This window comes from Phoxinus phoxinus (assembly GCF_949152265.1).
Source record: "Phoxinus phoxinus genome assembly, chromosome: 19".
Classification (NCBI taxonomy): domain Eukaryota; kingdom Metazoa; phylum Chordata; class Actinopteri; order Cypriniformes; family Leuciscidae; genus Phoxinus; species Phoxinus phoxinus.
Genome location: NC_136894.1, coordinates 3,437,750 through 3,454,422, shown reverse-complemented (window position 1 = coordinate 3,454,422; position 16,673 = coordinate 3,437,750). Strand labels below are relative to the sequence as shown.

At 36.4% G+C, this 16,673-nt stretch overlaps 1 protein-coding gene across 6 annotated transcripts in view; it reads left to right on the top strand.

Moving 5' to 3' along the window:
• arpp21 (cAMP-regulated phosphoprotein, 21) overlaps nucleotides 1–16,225 on the top strand; it is a 16,440-nt gene extending 215 nt beyond the window's left edge. The window contains exons 2-20 of one of the 6 annotated variants that reach the window (XM_079590246.1): nucleotides 2,516–2,776; nucleotides 2,878–2,913; nucleotides 4,176–4,244; nucleotides 4,757–4,865; nucleotides 6,505–6,583; nucleotides 6,660–6,719; nucleotides 6,869–7,006; nucleotides 7,076–7,175; nucleotides 7,290–7,388; nucleotides 8,701–8,738; nucleotides 8,988–9,044; nucleotides 10,430–10,593; nucleotides 11,096–11,200; nucleotides 12,594–12,730; nucleotides 13,482–13,562; nucleotides 13,649–13,936; nucleotides 14,023–14,101; nucleotides 14,366–14,481; nucleotides 15,536–16,225. In XM_079590246.1, coding sequence (XP_079446372.1) covers nucleotides 2,642–2,776; nucleotides 2,878–2,913; nucleotides 4,176–4,244; nucleotides 4,757–4,865; nucleotides 6,505–6,583; nucleotides 6,660–6,719; nucleotides 6,869–7,006; nucleotides 7,076–7,175; nucleotides 7,290–7,388; nucleotides 8,701–8,738; nucleotides 8,988–9,044; nucleotides 10,430–10,593; nucleotides 11,096–11,200; nucleotides 12,594–12,730; nucleotides 13,482–13,562; nucleotides 13,649–13,936; nucleotides 14,023–14,101; nucleotides 14,366–14,481; nucleotides 15,536–15,736 — 2,091 coding nt within the window. In that variant the 5' untranslated portion in view covers nucleotides 2,516–2,641 and the 3' untranslated portion in view covers nucleotides 15,737–16,225. Of the gene's footprint in view, nucleotides 1–2,421; nucleotides 2,777–2,874; nucleotides 2,914–4,175; nucleotides 4,245–4,756; nucleotides 4,866–6,504; nucleotides 6,584–6,659; nucleotides 6,720–6,868; nucleotides 7,007–7,075; nucleotides 7,176–7,289; nucleotides 7,389–8,700; nucleotides 8,739–8,987; nucleotides 9,045–10,429; nucleotides 10,594–11,095; nucleotides 11,201–12,593; nucleotides 12,731–13,481; nucleotides 13,563–13,648; nucleotides 13,937–14,022; nucleotides 14,102–14,365; nucleotides 14,482–15,535 lie in introns of all 6 variants that reach the window. The other 5 variants (XM_079590245.1, XM_079590243.1, XM_079590248.1 and 2 more) reach the window with 5 other exon arrangements.
• Nucleotides 16,226–16,673: the final 448 nt, after the last annotated feature.

Sequence of the window (16,673 nt, the reverse complement as noted above, 5' to 3'; positions counted from 1 at the left end):
ATTTAGAGGCGCGCGATTTTATACTGTGGTGTGTTGTCAAGAGTTCTGTGTAACCATAATTTAGTCATCATAACCACAATCATATCACACTGTAAGGGCACTTCATTTTGATACTAACATTAGAGTTCAAACCTTTTTGTTGACAAAAATAAAACCATATAATATTTGATAGTATAGGCTTTATATCAATATATATTTATATATATATTTCATAGATATTTGAGCTATTTTTATGATGAATTGTTCTGTTGATATATAGTCTGATGTTGGGTTCAGGGTTTCTAAACAGAAGAGCAATGGTCTGGGTCGCTTTTAGAAAGCACAGCTGCTCCCTGCGTCGCTCCGTGCGTCAGTGACAGTCTGAGATCCCAAACAGCCGCTCCAAATATAACCCGTGCCAGTCAGACTGAACCAGGAATGCGACGTAGTGGTGGAAACCGAAGCCCATCTCGGCTGAGACAGACACACACACACACACACACACACAGACAGACAGATTGTATCTCTGAACGCAGATCTTTGCGCTATTCTGCAGAGCGCGTGTCTACTGTTTGTATATGTGCGCACAACTTTTCCACATGCTTTTACGCACTATAGCTTCACAAGAATTATATGGTAACCAATTAACCATATACCGTCAGCCAAAACTGAGTTGGCTTAATATTAGAGACTATCATAAAAAATCAAAGTTTAGGCCTATAGATATTGTAGGACAGTTAATTTGGGATAGTTCACCCAAAGTAAGTCATTTACTTCCTTTTTTCCCATATTATGGAAGTCAATGGGATCTATCAACTGTTAGGTTACTGACATTCTTCAAATGTTCATCTTTTGCTAAATAAAATCATAATGTTTGGAGTGAGTAGGCTAAATGATGACACATTTTCATTTTTGGGTGAACTATCCCTTTAAGCAGAGTTAAAGTGCTACAGTTTGATTGTGAATGTTGCTCACAACAGTTTTGAAAAGTAACTTTTAATTAGTAGTTAATATCGAGTAACTTACGTTCCTTACAAAAATCTGTATAAAACACCATATTTACTTTAGGCTATATCTATTCTATGATGTTTTTGCAGAAACTATGTAGTTAGTCAGTGGGCAAAAAAACCCAGAGCAATGTGCTTCTGTTCATCAGATGTAATATGACATCGCTGTCATACAATTATTTTACATCCACGTTTGAAGCCACCTGTTCGCTAACCTAGAAAACACCTGATGGTGTGTGTGTGTGTGTGTGTGTGTGTGTGTGTGTGTGTGTGTGTGTGTGTGTGTGTGTGTGTGTGTGTGTGTGTGTGTGTGTGTGTGTGTGTGTGTGTGTGTGTGTGTGTGGAGGCGTATGGTTTAGGAGGCGTATGGTTTAACACTGGTGAAAGTCAGTGACTCAGTGGTCAGACATGAAGACGAGTTCAAACATGATGAGAGTGATGACATTAGAGTGAAGGATGCAGTCGTGTGTGTGTGTGTGTGTGTGTGTGTGTGTGTGTGTGTGTGTGTGTGTGTGTGTGTGTGTGTGTGTGTGTGTGTGTGTGTGTGTGTGTGTGTGTCTTCATTCTAGGAATATAATTTACAGCACCTGCCACTGCTATGAAAAGAGCGGCACAAAATACACGCACAGTCAATGCAGACGTCTTACACGCATAGGTATTTTTATCCAAATCAGCATTGCTGGAGAGCTCCTCGACTTCAAGATTTTACATTTAAACAATAAGTACCAGAATCTGTTATCATGCAAAAATAAACTAATATATCCTTAAAATCAATTATTAATGTATTAAGAATACATTGATCTGCATAGGCCTAAAACTGTTAACATGACAGAAAGATCCGGAAAACTGACTTGGTTTTTATTGGTTGAGCATTTTTTTATTAATATCTTGAATTTTGACATTTCTGCTATTAATTTGCCACACGACTCATTGTGGTTGGCACAAACCATGCTTATCATTGTTGAAAATTAATATTTCTTTTTACCCTGTGTAGTAATTTCTGAAGATGTTACAGTCTGTCTGTGTTGGCATGTCTAATTAATCTAGCTTCCTACCAAACGACATATGAATTTATACCAAAATATAGTGTGATTGGAAGAAAAGCATTTGACATCAACAACAAAACACATGGGAATCATTTTCTTCTTTTTTTAAAGTCTATTTATATTGCTGTCCTGACTGTGCACAATTATGCGTTTAGTTTCATTTAATTTTAACTTGAGCCCAAGCAAATCAGTTTATGACCTGAATGAAAAATAAAGATATTTCATTATTGATACTTGATTGGAAGCTTAATTAATCACCTTTGAGATTATACGACTCTGACTGAGTATTTTGTATGTAGAACAATATACCGGGCGTAGTGCTCAGAATAAATAAATGATCACAGATTTTTATTCTGATATGTTTTTTCTTCTTCTCTTCTTTACTAAAGCCATCTAGCATCTGTTCTGGCAAGAGAAGAGAAGAGAAGAGAAGAGAAGAGAAGAGAAGAGAAGAGAAGAGAAGAGAAGAGAAGAGAAGAGAAGAGAAGAGAAGAGAAGAGAAGAGAAGAGAAGAGTGGAGCAAGAAAAAAAAAGAGAGAAAAGAAGACATCTTGTCTCTGTATTAATTGGCTTGGATGGTCATGGGGCATATGGTGGCCAATAACTGATATGATGACCTTTGAACCTGCAAACTTCAAGATGTCCGAAACAGGAGAATCTGAAAATCTCCCAGAATGCACTCTGCAGGAGACTCCGCCTCCATGCTGTACCACAGATACTGAGGATGGCCATAAATCCAGCGAGGTGATAATCCAGATCCAACACCTTTTATCATTTACTTCTTCTTTGTTTCATTTCCCTTCTTTTCCTTTAATCATGTTTTTTTTGTATTTTTTTTTAAGCAGCCAAAATCAGATGGACAACTTGCAAAGAAACTGAAGGTAGGATTGCAATTGAATCTAATCATTAAATCATTAAAACTCCCTCCCTGTAGAGCATTCATTTGATGCATGAGTGTATTTACCTTTGGAGCTTCTCAGACGTTTATGTGAGATTGATGGGTTTATACTCGGCAGAATATTGCTTTCTGAATCGCTCTCTCTCTCCTCGGTGGGTAAATGGCGTTTGCTGGTGACTGTTTAACCTCAGCGGTTATGTGTCTCCGTCAGAATAGCATTAAACACTGCATCCACTCCCCTAGTTACCCAACTTCATAAAGTAAATCACATCAGCAGCTCGCAGTCAAATAGTGTAAAAATAGCATAGTTACACTTTTCACCCTGTAGCGTCGATCCAGTGATCAAGAAATGCAATCACTGGAGCATCACTGTCTTTCTTGCTGAAGGAAAATAGTGACGTATTGAAAATAATATCAGTACATAACTATATACATAACTATATAAAAGTCAGGAATATAGAAATATAGAAATTGGGCAAATGAAAGCTGGAATTGGCTATTTATATACTTTGCATTTAATATTTAATTTATACTCGGCATCACGTCAAATATACAAAATTAATAATAAAAAAACGAATCCAGCTAATAAAAATATGTTGTGTAAAATAAAAACATGATCAGTAAGTTATGACAACGTATGTTTTTATATTTCTTTAATTTTTGCTACAATTTTCAACAAAGATTCAACTCATTTTTTTTAAGTAGGTTTGATATAATTTAATTTGAAATGACTTAAACATCTAAGTTGATTTTACAAGTTTTTTTATTTATTTTTTACAGTGATTGTTTTGATAACATTCTCATTACGAACATGTTCATCCTGAATATTCTCTGAACGTTCAAACCATACTTTTTTTTAAGCAAAATTCTTGGTTATGTGATCGTTAAGGGACCATTCCATTTTATCATTTTGCAAATATTATTTAAAAAATATTAGGTGAATGTCCAACTGAAACGTTTCGGGGGGAAATTAATTGTTTTAATAACTTGGAATGAACATTCTATTAATGTTACTGGAGGAACGTTTGCTCATAACTGTGAGAACGTTCCCTGTAAGCTGGGAAACTGCTTTAAAAGAAAAATCTTAATAGTTTAAAAGGCAACAACCATAAAAAGACAAGATAAAAAATATTCAATATGCAATATTTATTTAGTATATATTATGGTTGAAATAACAAATGCAGCAATAATGTGCGCTGAGAACAGTCCTCTGTAGTAAAAAGTTTGTGTGTGTGTGTGTTACAGGCCAAAGGGAAATTAGTTCGGAGCACAGCTGTGTGTGAGGAGTCTTTATCCACTGAGGAGAACAGCAAGGTAAGAATCATTCTAATCGTCGTCTTTTTTCAATTTTATGAAATTGAGATTTATACATCACATGACAGCTGAATAAATACGCTTTCAATTGACGTATGGTTTGTTAGGATAGGACAATATTTGGCCGAGATACAACTACTGAAATGTATTAGTTTTATATATTTACAGTTGGAAATTTACAAAATATCTTCCTGGAACATGATCTTTACTTAATATCCTAATGATTTTTGGTATAAAAGAAAAATCTATAATTTTGACCCATACAATGTATTGTTGGCTATTGCCACAGATATACCGTGCGACTCGTGACTGGGTTTGTGATCCAGGGTCACATATATGACAGTCTGATGGATAGTACATGTGTAAGTGAATCAAGACTGTTGCCACTGCTCTCAACAGTGTTCCAACAATAAGGAGTTTTTAATGGGATTTTGCATTTGGTCTCCTAATCCATTACATCCTTAAAATGAATGATATAGTTTGTGAAGGAACTGTGTTCTGTCGGGTCTCAGGGAAACGAGAGCAAGACGGCTCTATCCAGTGACCATGAGGACAGTCCTGAGTGCAATGAGGAGGAAGAGGAGAAGAGCGTCACATCTAAAAAAACAAGTTTATCCAAAGGTAATTGACCGATTTGTGTGTCATGCATTCATGAAGTATGTGTGCTTAAATTGCAAACATATTTCATCTAGATCTGTGAAAAAGAATGCATTAATTTCTGCAATTAACATGGGATGTTTAAAGTGTTCAAAATAAATTAGACAATTAATGCAGCATCTATTTTTTTAACTTCGGATTGAACAGATTTTTTACATTTAAAATGTATTGATTCAAAATTAATGTGAGGATATATCATTCAAAAGTTTGGTGTCGGTAAGATTTGTTTATGTTTTTGAATTAAAAGCTGTATGTTATGCTCACCAAGGCTCCATTATTTATTCCATTTAAAAAAAACTTAATATTGTGAAATATGATTTCAATTTAAAATAACTGTTTTAATATATTTTAAAAGATAATTTATTCCTGTGATCAAAGCTGAATTTTCAGCATCATTACTCCAGTCTTCAGTGTCGCATGATCCTTCAGAAATCATATTAATATGCTCAAGAAACATTTCTGATTATAATCAATGTCTTAATAATATTTTTGTGGAAGCCGTGATACATTTTTAAGGATTATTTTGATGAATGGAGAGTTCAAAATACCAGCATTTATTTGACATGGAAATCTGTTGTAACATTATAAATGTCTTTACTCTCACTTTTGATCAATTTAATTGCATGCTTGTTAAATAGAAGTATTAAAAGAAAATCTCACTGCCCTCAAACCTTTGAATTGTACTGTATATTCCTTACTAACGCAATTAATTAATTGCAGAAAATGCTGATTAATTTATGTTCAATCGATTCAAAGTCCTAATTTTTTGAGACATACTTCTAGTGTTTTATATGTCCAGCAATCCTGAATTATTGAGGGAATAGAACTGCAGCACATCGCCGCGATATAAAGTTAAGGCAACTAAACAACCAAGAGAAATATGTCTACCTCAAATGTAACATTTGTTCTGTACATCAGCATCAGGGGAATAACATTATTATCTCGTTCACGGTAGAGAAAGATGCATAGGCTACACAGGGACCGTGAAGACACTGAGTTAAACATAAAAATAATCACAAATACACCTACATTTCTATAAATCAGTTTTTATGAATGAATGGCTTGCTCTAACTGTTGCTCTGGTCTTCGTCAACAACACGTGCTTGCGCCCCCTGCTGGTGAGGTTGATTAACAGCAGATGGAGATTATGCTCGGTAATCTACTGCTTTTCCTGCAGTTTCTGGATATCAATGTTGAATTTATTGTCGAATTTGAACCACCGAAGTTGTGGAAGCGAATTTATAAAGCGAAATAAAATGGACCGAAAATTGCCTGTTGAATATTATAGGTTGTATTTGTAAACAGTTTGAATATTTTGGAAGTGAAATATGAAAGGTAAATATGGATTATTGAATTTTTATTAATATGAAAATGTGTTTGAAATGTTAATATACAATCATGTTGAATTTCAGCCCATAAAAATGCAAGCCCTAAAAACACAATGCATTAAAATGCAAGCATGGTTAATGCAATGCATATTTTTTTCAAGTAGTGCAATTCAACAGGCTTTTTTATTTCAAACACATTTGGCATTACTTTACTTCCATATACTTCCAATTCCTTGCATATCTAAAGTGTAATTCCATGCATGTGTGTGTTTTAGAGCCCAGTCTGGAGTATACCGACTCCACCGGCATTGATCTGGAGGAGTTTTTAATCACTACTTTGAAGAGCAGTCCCAGGTGTGTAAAAGACTGAACATATCCCTTCATTCTCCTCCTTCCATTCGTGCTGAATCTGTTTATTTTTGGCTCGCAGGGACCGACTGATGCTCTTAAAGCTCGAGCAGGACATGACGGACTTTATGACCGACAACAGGTACCGTTCCACGCATGTCTCTCATGGTTTAGAGATAGACACATTTGTAATGTGATATAATGTCTCTCTCTCTCTCTCTCTCTCTCTCTCTCTCTCTCTCTCTCTCTCTCTCTCTCTCTCCTCTCTCTCTCCTCTCTCTCTCTCTCTAGTTCCTATAAAAAGTTCCCTCAGATGTCCTCGTATCACAGGATGCTTGTCCACAGGGTCGCTGCTTATTTTGGTCTGGAACACAATGTGGATCACAGTGGAAAAGCGGTTATCATCAACAAAACCTGCAATTCCAGGATGTACGTCTCTGTTATATATCTGCGTTTATGAAGAAGGAATGGATGTGGGTGTAACGTAATGTTTTTCAGACCAGAACATCGGTTTGCTGAACATGTTCAGGAGGAGAAGACGGAGGAAAGAAGATCAATACTGAAAAGAGACACCAGTCAGGAGAAAGAAGACAGTCAGGTTTGGACAAATGCACACTGCACTGATCACCTGGGTATGAAGAGCTCACAATGGCTCCTCTAATGGCTCTGATCTTTGCGGCTGGTTAACTCTCGTCTGCTGTTGTTTATAAAGCTGAGGGTCCCGTCTCTCAAAGATCAGATGAGAAGCAAGTCAATAGAGGAGAGAGAGGAGGAGTACCAGAGAGTCCGGGAACGCATATTCTCACAGGACGTAAGAAAACACTGAACATGCACACAGTGTATTACAAAAATCATTTTAACCGTCTCCTAAGATGACTCCTTGCACATGAAGATATCACATTGTTTTAGAATTTTACAGTAAAAAAAAAATTTCTAAAACGATGTGCTATCTTCATGTGCAAGAGTTATCTTTTTCAGAAAAATATTAGCTTTCACCAAATTGCAGTTATTGACCATTATTGTGTGTGGTGAGTTTGTAAATAGAATTGAAATAGACAAAAAAAAAAAAAAACGAGAATACATTTACTGATTTTTATTTAGAAAAACCCCCTGAAAAATCACAAAACGAAAGACACTAACACTTTAAAGTTGAAAAATGAACTCTAATACATGTATTTTTTGTGACATTGGGTTCATACACGCACAGTAGCACACATACAAATGCTGAAATGCATGCATTCATAAGCATGCACACACTTAAAGACACTTTGCACACACCACATGCTAAGATATGTGAAAGAGTAACGGCCATCCGCCTCCCAAGTTTAATCAAAATCATCCCAATCCCCTCTTCTGCTGTCTACCACTTCTTTCTCCATGCATTTGTTCATTTATTTTATTATTTTAAGCAATCCAAAACACTCTAACCTTCGTATCTCTCTGTTCAAATGCTTCCTTCCCGCTCTTCCAGAAAGCTGCTATCATTTGCTGACGGAAAGCATGAAATTACCGTAGTAAGCCGCATGGCATGTTGTCTACTTTCAGGGGCAATTTGAATGGTTTTGATAGTGCAAAGGGTTGAAGAGTTACGGTAAAATGAATACAGCTTGCTGGTATGTGTCGGCTACGACACAGCCGGTTCTAAAGGGTTAAAGGAACACGCCGACTTTTTGGGACTTTATCTTATTCACCGTATCCCCCAGAGTTAGATAAGTCCACACATACCCTTCTCATCTCCGTGCGTGCCGTAACTGTCTGACGCACCCATCGCTAGCCTAGCTTAGCACAAACACTGGAGGTAAACAGCTCCAGCTAGCATACTGCTCCCAATAAGTGACAAAATAACACCAAATCATGCGTTAAAGCTTCTTAAAGCTCAAATCATGACAAAGATCTTCTTCAGGCATGTGCAGTCATAAGCACGTCTCAGTTTCTCCAGTGATGCGATGATTTTACCAATCAGTGATTGGCTCTTTTATTTAGAAGGCGGGACTTATTCCACCATATTGAGCGTTGCACTTTCTTCCATCCACAGTAATACGAGTGCACTGTGTTTGAATATCTAAAGTCTTTGGTAGTACATTAAAGTCTGTCCTCTGATTTTGTGCTCTTTTATTTTTCAGCCCGCTGGTCTTTCGCAGAGTGTTTATATTGAGACCAGGTAAACCTCTCTTAATAGTTAATATTAAGAATATGTATGAAATGTTGCATTTAAATACATATACAATAAATATATAATATTATTTAAATATTAAATAACTGCTCTTCAAAACAAAGTAATCAGTATTTTGTAAACCATGTAACTGGTTTTAATTTAAATATGCAATTTTATCAATACAATGATTATAAATAAATTGGCTGCACTTCAACATTTCTCTTCTTTTATTTATATTTTTATATCTGTTTTTAGAGGTCCAGATGACAGCAGTATTCTCACGGAGACCCAGAGAAGACGCCAGCTCTTTAGGTGAGAAATGATTTCTCTCCATAATCCGACCTTTAAAGAAGATATATATCAGAGGAAAGAAAGCTTGTTCTCTGACTGGCTAAAACGGCAGCTTCACTTAAATGCTGTTATTTCAGTTATTTTAGAAACAATTTATGTGTGGTGTTCCAAAAAATCACTTAAAACACCTTTAAAGAGGACCTTGTTTACATGTTCAGCTTTCTTTAGTGTGTAATGTTGCTTGAAGGCATGAAAAGCTCTGCAAAAATACAAAGTCCCTCCGGTGGGAGTTATTCTCTATATCAGTGTCAGTTTCTGAACTCCTGAAACGCCTCCATTGTAGTCTCGAGTTTCTTCCGGGAACGAACACGTCACAATATTCCTCATTTAAATAATTAATACGCAGAATAAAGGGGCGGGGCCTGATTGAGTTAGTTAGTAGTGTGTTGAAAATGGCGGTTATGGTAAAGGGCGGGACATTTCCCAAACACACTCAAAGTGCTCGACCAATCACAACACACTGATCCAGCCGACCAATCAGAGCACAGTGTGCTTATCAGAAGGAGGGGCTTCATAGAGACAGGAACTAAACAGGGGTGCGTTTCCCGAAAGCATCGTTAGCCAACTATGGTCGCAAGTTCCGTCGTTATCAGCATAGTTCAACGATTTGGTGTTTCCTCTCGAGCTTTGCTTAGACGCATAGTTTCTAGTTTACATGAGATGTAGACTGAATAAATCCTTATCTTTAGCAAAATAAGCAAGCTGACATTCAGTACAACCCGTGTTATTTATTTAGAATACATACAAATGTAATTTACGTCTTTTAGTTTGTCAAGAGATTTAAAGCACCGTTTTTGAAGACTGCGCATGTGCGAACGTGCTCTACTATGTAAGAACGAGCCAAATATTGAGTCTGGTAATATAAAGCAAAATAAATGAGAACAATTAGAAATGGTCTTCAGATGCCATGTCTGTAACTTATATGACAAAATCGAGTGTTAATTCGATCTCAAACAGATTAATTAAAATAAGTTATTAGTCCGCCACATGCGAGACGTCATAAACCAACGTGGTTGAACGATACTTTGCGACATACGGTTTCGGGAAACAGTCGTGACTAGCTAGTTGATTTCTCCAACGATATGTCGTACTATGGTAGTTAAGCAGCGAGCTATATAGTTGTACGGGAAACACACCCCTGAGCGTTACTGACAGACTGGGAAGAGAGAAGCTGCAACAATAGAGAATATGTATAAAATTATGGGTTTTTTTTTTACATTTAAGCATAAAAACCTATTCTAGTAGTGCCCAAAAACAAAATCAAGGGCTTAATTGGTTCTCTTTAATGCTTTTAACTTAAATTGAAACTTTCAACAGCTGATTCTGAGTGATTCTGAGTTGTGCAGGGGTAACCGGGACGGTTCGGGTCGGCTGTCCGGCAGCAGGCAGAGCAGTTTCGAGCTGGACTCGCACTGGAATGACCCTCGACCCTGGAGCAGCACAGATTCAGACAGCTCAACGTGGACCTCGAAATCTCGTTCAGACAGCAGCTCCAAACTCTGCAAACCAGGTGCAAAAACAACACTGACCATTAGTTAACATGAACTAATGAAAAACACTTCTACAGCTTTTATTAATCTTAGTTCATGTCAATAACATTTACATTGATTTTAGGATCAAAAGTTGTATCTATAACAGTAGTTAATATTGCACTGTGAACTATCATGAATAATATTTTCATTAACTTACATTAACAAAGGTCAATAAATGCAGTAAAAATTAACTAATGCTTACAAATGAGATCTCAAATTGTATTATTAGAATAGCATTGACAGATTATATGTAAAAGAAAATCACACAGAATGTCTTAATATTTTGTTTATCTTCATTTTTCCTAAATCACAGCATGATTCAGCATCATTTGAGATGATCCAAAGAGCATTATTGTGCTGTACAAAGATTCATAAGATCAATGCCACAGATTTCCTGATTTGATTAGTGGCCTGGAAATAGTGCAGAATCCCTCATAATGTTTCTGATCTGCTGTTGTGTCTGTGTGATCAATCCAACAGAGTCATCGCTATCATACGCGCCCGCCAACAACAGCCCTGCTTACATTCTCGTGCCTGCTGAGTCATCCATACCTCCTGGGAGCATCTTACTGAATCCACATACAGGTACACACACACCCACACACACACACACAGGCTGGTTTGCTATCTTTGTGAGGACTCTCCATAGACGTAATGGTTTTTATACTGTCCAAACTGTACATTATGTCCCCTTTTACACTAACGGGTCAGGTTAGTGTAAAAGGGGACATAATATACAGTTTGGACAGTATAAACCTGCCCTTCACACTCAACTTTCTGCATTTTTACATTTAAAATGTAAAAATGTGTACCCATGGGAATCTCAATTTAAGGTCCCCACAGTGACACGAGTCCCCATGAGTCTGTGTTGCGTTCAGGTTTAAGTCCCCACCGGGATAGAAAAACATGCACGCACACACACACACACACACACACACACACACACACACACACACACTCACACACACACACATCACTGAGTAGAAGCTGACTCATTGGTTGACACTGACTCTAAGGGCCCTTTCACTCCTACCTTGTTTGGTCCGGACTTTCGTACTTTTCAGTTTGGTCCGAATCAAAATTGCAGGTTTGAAACCTCCCCCGGACCACGGTCCGGACCAAACAGACGAAATTTGGTCCGATGAAAAGAGGTAGTCTCGGTCCGGATCAAACTGAACAAAGGTTTGGTTCATTATAGTGTGAAAGCATTTTCTGTAAGATTCGGACTTTCGGACCATTTACAGGAAGTTCCGGTGGTTCCCGCGTAGCCGAAGAAGACAAAGATAGCAGGAAAAATGAGCCGTGGTAGCACATGGGGAGGAGGAAACAAGGTTTTTATTTGAAATATGGTCTGACGACATAATAAGAAGTAAACTGGAAAAACGATTGCAGTCTTCTCCTCCTTTCCTGCCGGCGACGATCAAATGTTCGCACAGCGAGGACGTTCAATTGGCGAATTTGAACAAGCCTCGCGTATAGTTGGTGCTGATACCACTAATTACTAGTACCATATTACTAATACCATAATAATAACAATATAGTCTTAACAATATGCGTCTGTTCATTCATTGTTGATAAAGTTACCCGCCGATTTGACAACACGCTGACGTCAGACGCACGTCCGTTTACAAACCAATGTCGAGATGCCGCGCACATAGATGATGACGACAGCACGCAAGTATGTCATGTAAAGTTCTTTAGTGCGCTCGCATAATTGCAGTGTGAAACCAAACCAAAACTTACCGAATTTATAAAATGTCTCAAAACATGAACTTTGGTTCGGACCTTGGTGCGGACTTTCAGGTGTGAAAACGCCCTTAGTCTACACACCACAAAATCTCTCTCATCCAACAATCAACATGTCCTTTACAGGTACAGGTACACACACACACACACACACACACACACTCATTAACTCATTGGTTCACACTGACTCAACACACCACAAAATCTCTCTCATCCTCAACATGTCCTTTAGGGCAGCCATTCCTGAATCCTGATGGGACTCCAGCTGTTTACAACCCACCAGTAAATCACCAGCTTAACCCAGTACAGTCACAAGCCCCGCCCCCTCCACCTCAGCAGCAGCCAATAGCAAGCCATGGTGTCCCACAGGTGAGTGAAACATATAATGGAGAGTCATAATGCACAATATAACGGTAGTCTGATTTTGTTTTATATATCTGTATTGGTCAATATTGTACAATTACAGGTGAAACTCGAAAAATTTATTTCAGTAATTCAACTTAAAAGGTGAAACTAATATATTATATAGACTTATTACATGCATGCTTATGAAACCCTTAATTCAAAATTAGAATATTGTGAAAAGGTTTTCATAAGCTGTAAGCCATAATCATCAAAATTATAACAAATAAAGGCTTAAAATATCTCACTTTGCATGTAATGAGTCTATATAATATATTTATAATATATTAGTTTCACCTTTTGAGTTGAATTACTGAAATAAATGAACTTTTGCTCGATATTCAAATTTTTCGAGTTTCACCTGTAATTTGTCATGCTCATTTGACCTGTTTTTACATTTAGATTACCATTGTGTTCATCTAACGCTCACATAAAGTTCATCTTTAAAAGCAGTAATAGTTTAATAAAACAAGTTAAATGTAATCTTTAGTAAATCTCAAAATGAACATTAATTTCTCACGTTGTACATTATAATATTCTGGGACTGTAACAGAAACATCCTATCTTAGAATCCTATCATGAACTGCATGTTTAGTAACCATAGGAATTTTTTTTTAATCTTAAGTATTGAATTAAGATAAGAAGCTTCTGTAATACAGTCCCAGAGAAAATGTTCCTTATATAAAATCCACAACCTGTCCTCTCATTTCTGGTTTAGGTTCAGTACTCCTCGGTGACGTACCTTCCACCTCAGCAGTTAAACGTTTCTACCTCTCAGCAACACCCAATAGAACAGACTGTAAGTGATATATATATATATATATACATATACTATGATTCATATATATATAACAGTACATGACAAACTTATTTTTTGCTTCCTAGAGAGAAGACATTAGCTCCAAGTTTGGTCACATGACCTTGAGTCACCAGTCATCAGGGGATCTTCCAGATATGTCGTCATACTATGTGCAAGGAGCTCCGCCCACACACAGCTATGCTCCGCCCACACAGAGCTATGCTCCTCCCACACATAGTTATGCTCCGCCCACACACAGCTACGCTCCGCCTCACCATTCAGACAGTTACATGAGTCCTGGAATGACACTGGCTCCTCCCACAGCCCCGCCCCCTCCCACAGCCCCGCCCCCTCAGACTCAGCAGAGCAACCAGGTACTTCTTCATCAATGAGTCATGAGATGCGGTGTAATGTCACACTGTACGTCTAATTATGAGTCGATTCTGGTGTGTCCTCTTAGGTTTCAGTGTACAGTTACCCTGTCCAGTGTCCCAGTGCAGCTCAACAGTACGCAGCGGGCAGTTACAGCACACAAACAGGTACACACACCTGAAGATCTGTGTCACACTGAGTCTCAGTAGTAGGAGAGGGGGCCGTTACACTGTAAGAGACGGTGTCACTGGTCTCACAGTGAACCGGTCTCTTTTCCTGCTATTCATGTCAGCTCTCATATGAGATATAGACCTTCCAGTCTCTGTGTTGTGTATACATGCATCAAAATACATTTATAAATAAATAATTTACACTCTTGTGTTATTTACTCACTATACAATTAATAAAATCTCACACATATTTGTCAACAGGATACCCGGCTGTGATGTCTAACCAGCAAGGCTGCCCAGGCATGATGGGAAATCAGATTCTACCCCAAACACAGCAAAGCATTATGGGACATTACCCATCCGTGTCCTCCTATCAGGTACTGAGGCAAATAAACAAACTACAGAAAACTTAGTTTGGAATTCCAGTCCATGCACATTTTATTGATAGGTTAATAATATATATCAAATTGAATTTTTATTATTATAAAAATAAAATGTGTCATATTTAAATCCATATTAATATGAAATGTTATAATAATCATTAATTATACATACAGTATATATATATATATATATATATATATATATATATATATATAGACACATAATTTTTTAAAATGCATTTATTATTATAAGTATTATTTTTCTCAATATTATTGTATTTAAATATATATAATAATATAATTGTATATTCATATATTCATATATTCATAGAAATAGTAAAATATTAAAACATTAAAAAAATGTGTATATATAATTAATATTAAATAAAAGAATATACAAACATATAAAATATACAATATATATAATTATAAATATTAATACAAAATATTTTTTTGTATTTTGTATTAATAAAATATTTTTATTAATATATTTACTACACCTTTCCATATATATATATATATATATACACACACACACACACACACAAATGTATTAATAAATAATTAAAACTATTGATATACAGGTGAAACTCGAAGAATTTGAACATTGTGCAAAAGTTCATTTATTTCAGTAATTCAACTTAAAAGGTGAAACTAATATATTATATAGACTCATTACATGCAAAGTGAGATATTTCAAGTCTTTATTTGTTATAATTTTGATGATTATGACTTACAACTTATGAAAACCCCAAATTCAAAATTAGAATATTGTGAAAATGTTTTCATAAACTGTAAGCCATAATAATAAAAATTATTACAAATAAAGGCTTGAGATATCTCACTTTGCATGTAATGGGTTTAAATTTAATCTTTTATGTTGAATTACTGAAATAAATGAACTTTTGCACCATATTCTAATAGTTCGAGTTTCACCTGTATATGTATGTGTGTATATATATATATATATATATATATATATATTGAAATATTAAAATAATTATTTTGACTAAAATGTATGTCCATGTGTTTTGTCTGTCCTAACAAGGTCCCGGGGCCGCAGCAGCAACAGTCGTATCCGTCTGCAGTGCTGCTGTCAGGACAGAGCCAGTGTGTGGTTCCCCCTGCTGGACTGCAGGTGTACTGCAACTCTTCCCCCCCTCCACCACTCGGTGTGATGGGGCTCTCCTTCCACTCCAGTAGCTGCAAAAATGGCTGTAACGTTAATCAGAACCAATGCTGGTACTAAAGGACACCATGTACCCGTCCCACACATAGTGCTGTCCTAAACTCGTATGCATATTCAGTGTCTGTAGCTGCACATCATGTTCTGTACAGCCGGTAGCACTCGAGTCTGATCGCATCCTTCAGATTCTGCCTTTTATACTTTGTCAGAAACTTGTTTTGAATTTTACTTTACATGGAGATTGATAACGTCATGTTTAAATTGCTGTTAGAGCATAATTTATACTATTTATATTATGTTTTTCGCTTAATATCCATAAAATGTTATATTTGAATAGTATATGATACTATATTTATCTTGTTTATAGAGGGCTATTATATTACATGAGTGACGAATGAAACTAGATTCTACAAAGTTTGTCAGTGTAGAACCTTTTAAAATAATGTTTTGTTGTTTGTTTGTTTGACTGAATTTTATTAGGATGTAACATTTGACCTGATTGGACAATATCTAAGTGTCATTTCTTAAATATATGGCCTTTTAATTGGTAAACTGTTTGCTTCTTGTCTTTACTCGCATTCATATCAGGGTCAGTCGGTTGGGCAAACATTTTACTTTGACGTTGTCCTCTTCAGACATTCAGATAAATGTTTAAACATAGCTAAATTTAGCTGAGTATTTTTGATTAACTCTTGATTATGATTAAGATGTAGATTTTATCAAAAATGCCATAAAACGCCCTCTGGTGGCTTTAAGAGAGAATTACAACAACAAAGCATTTAATTGTTTAGAATTAGAGCTAAAGGGGCTGAAATAATTCAAAATTCAGTTTGATTTATTCAGACTGCCACATTTTATGTTCCTTCAGATAAAAGTCGTACAGGTGGAACATCACTAGGGTGAGTAAATTATTACTTTTCTTTTAAAGCACGTGGTCTGTTACCCACATGATAAGTACAAGTTTCAAACATGCATTTATCAGAGAATAACAAGGTTTTCA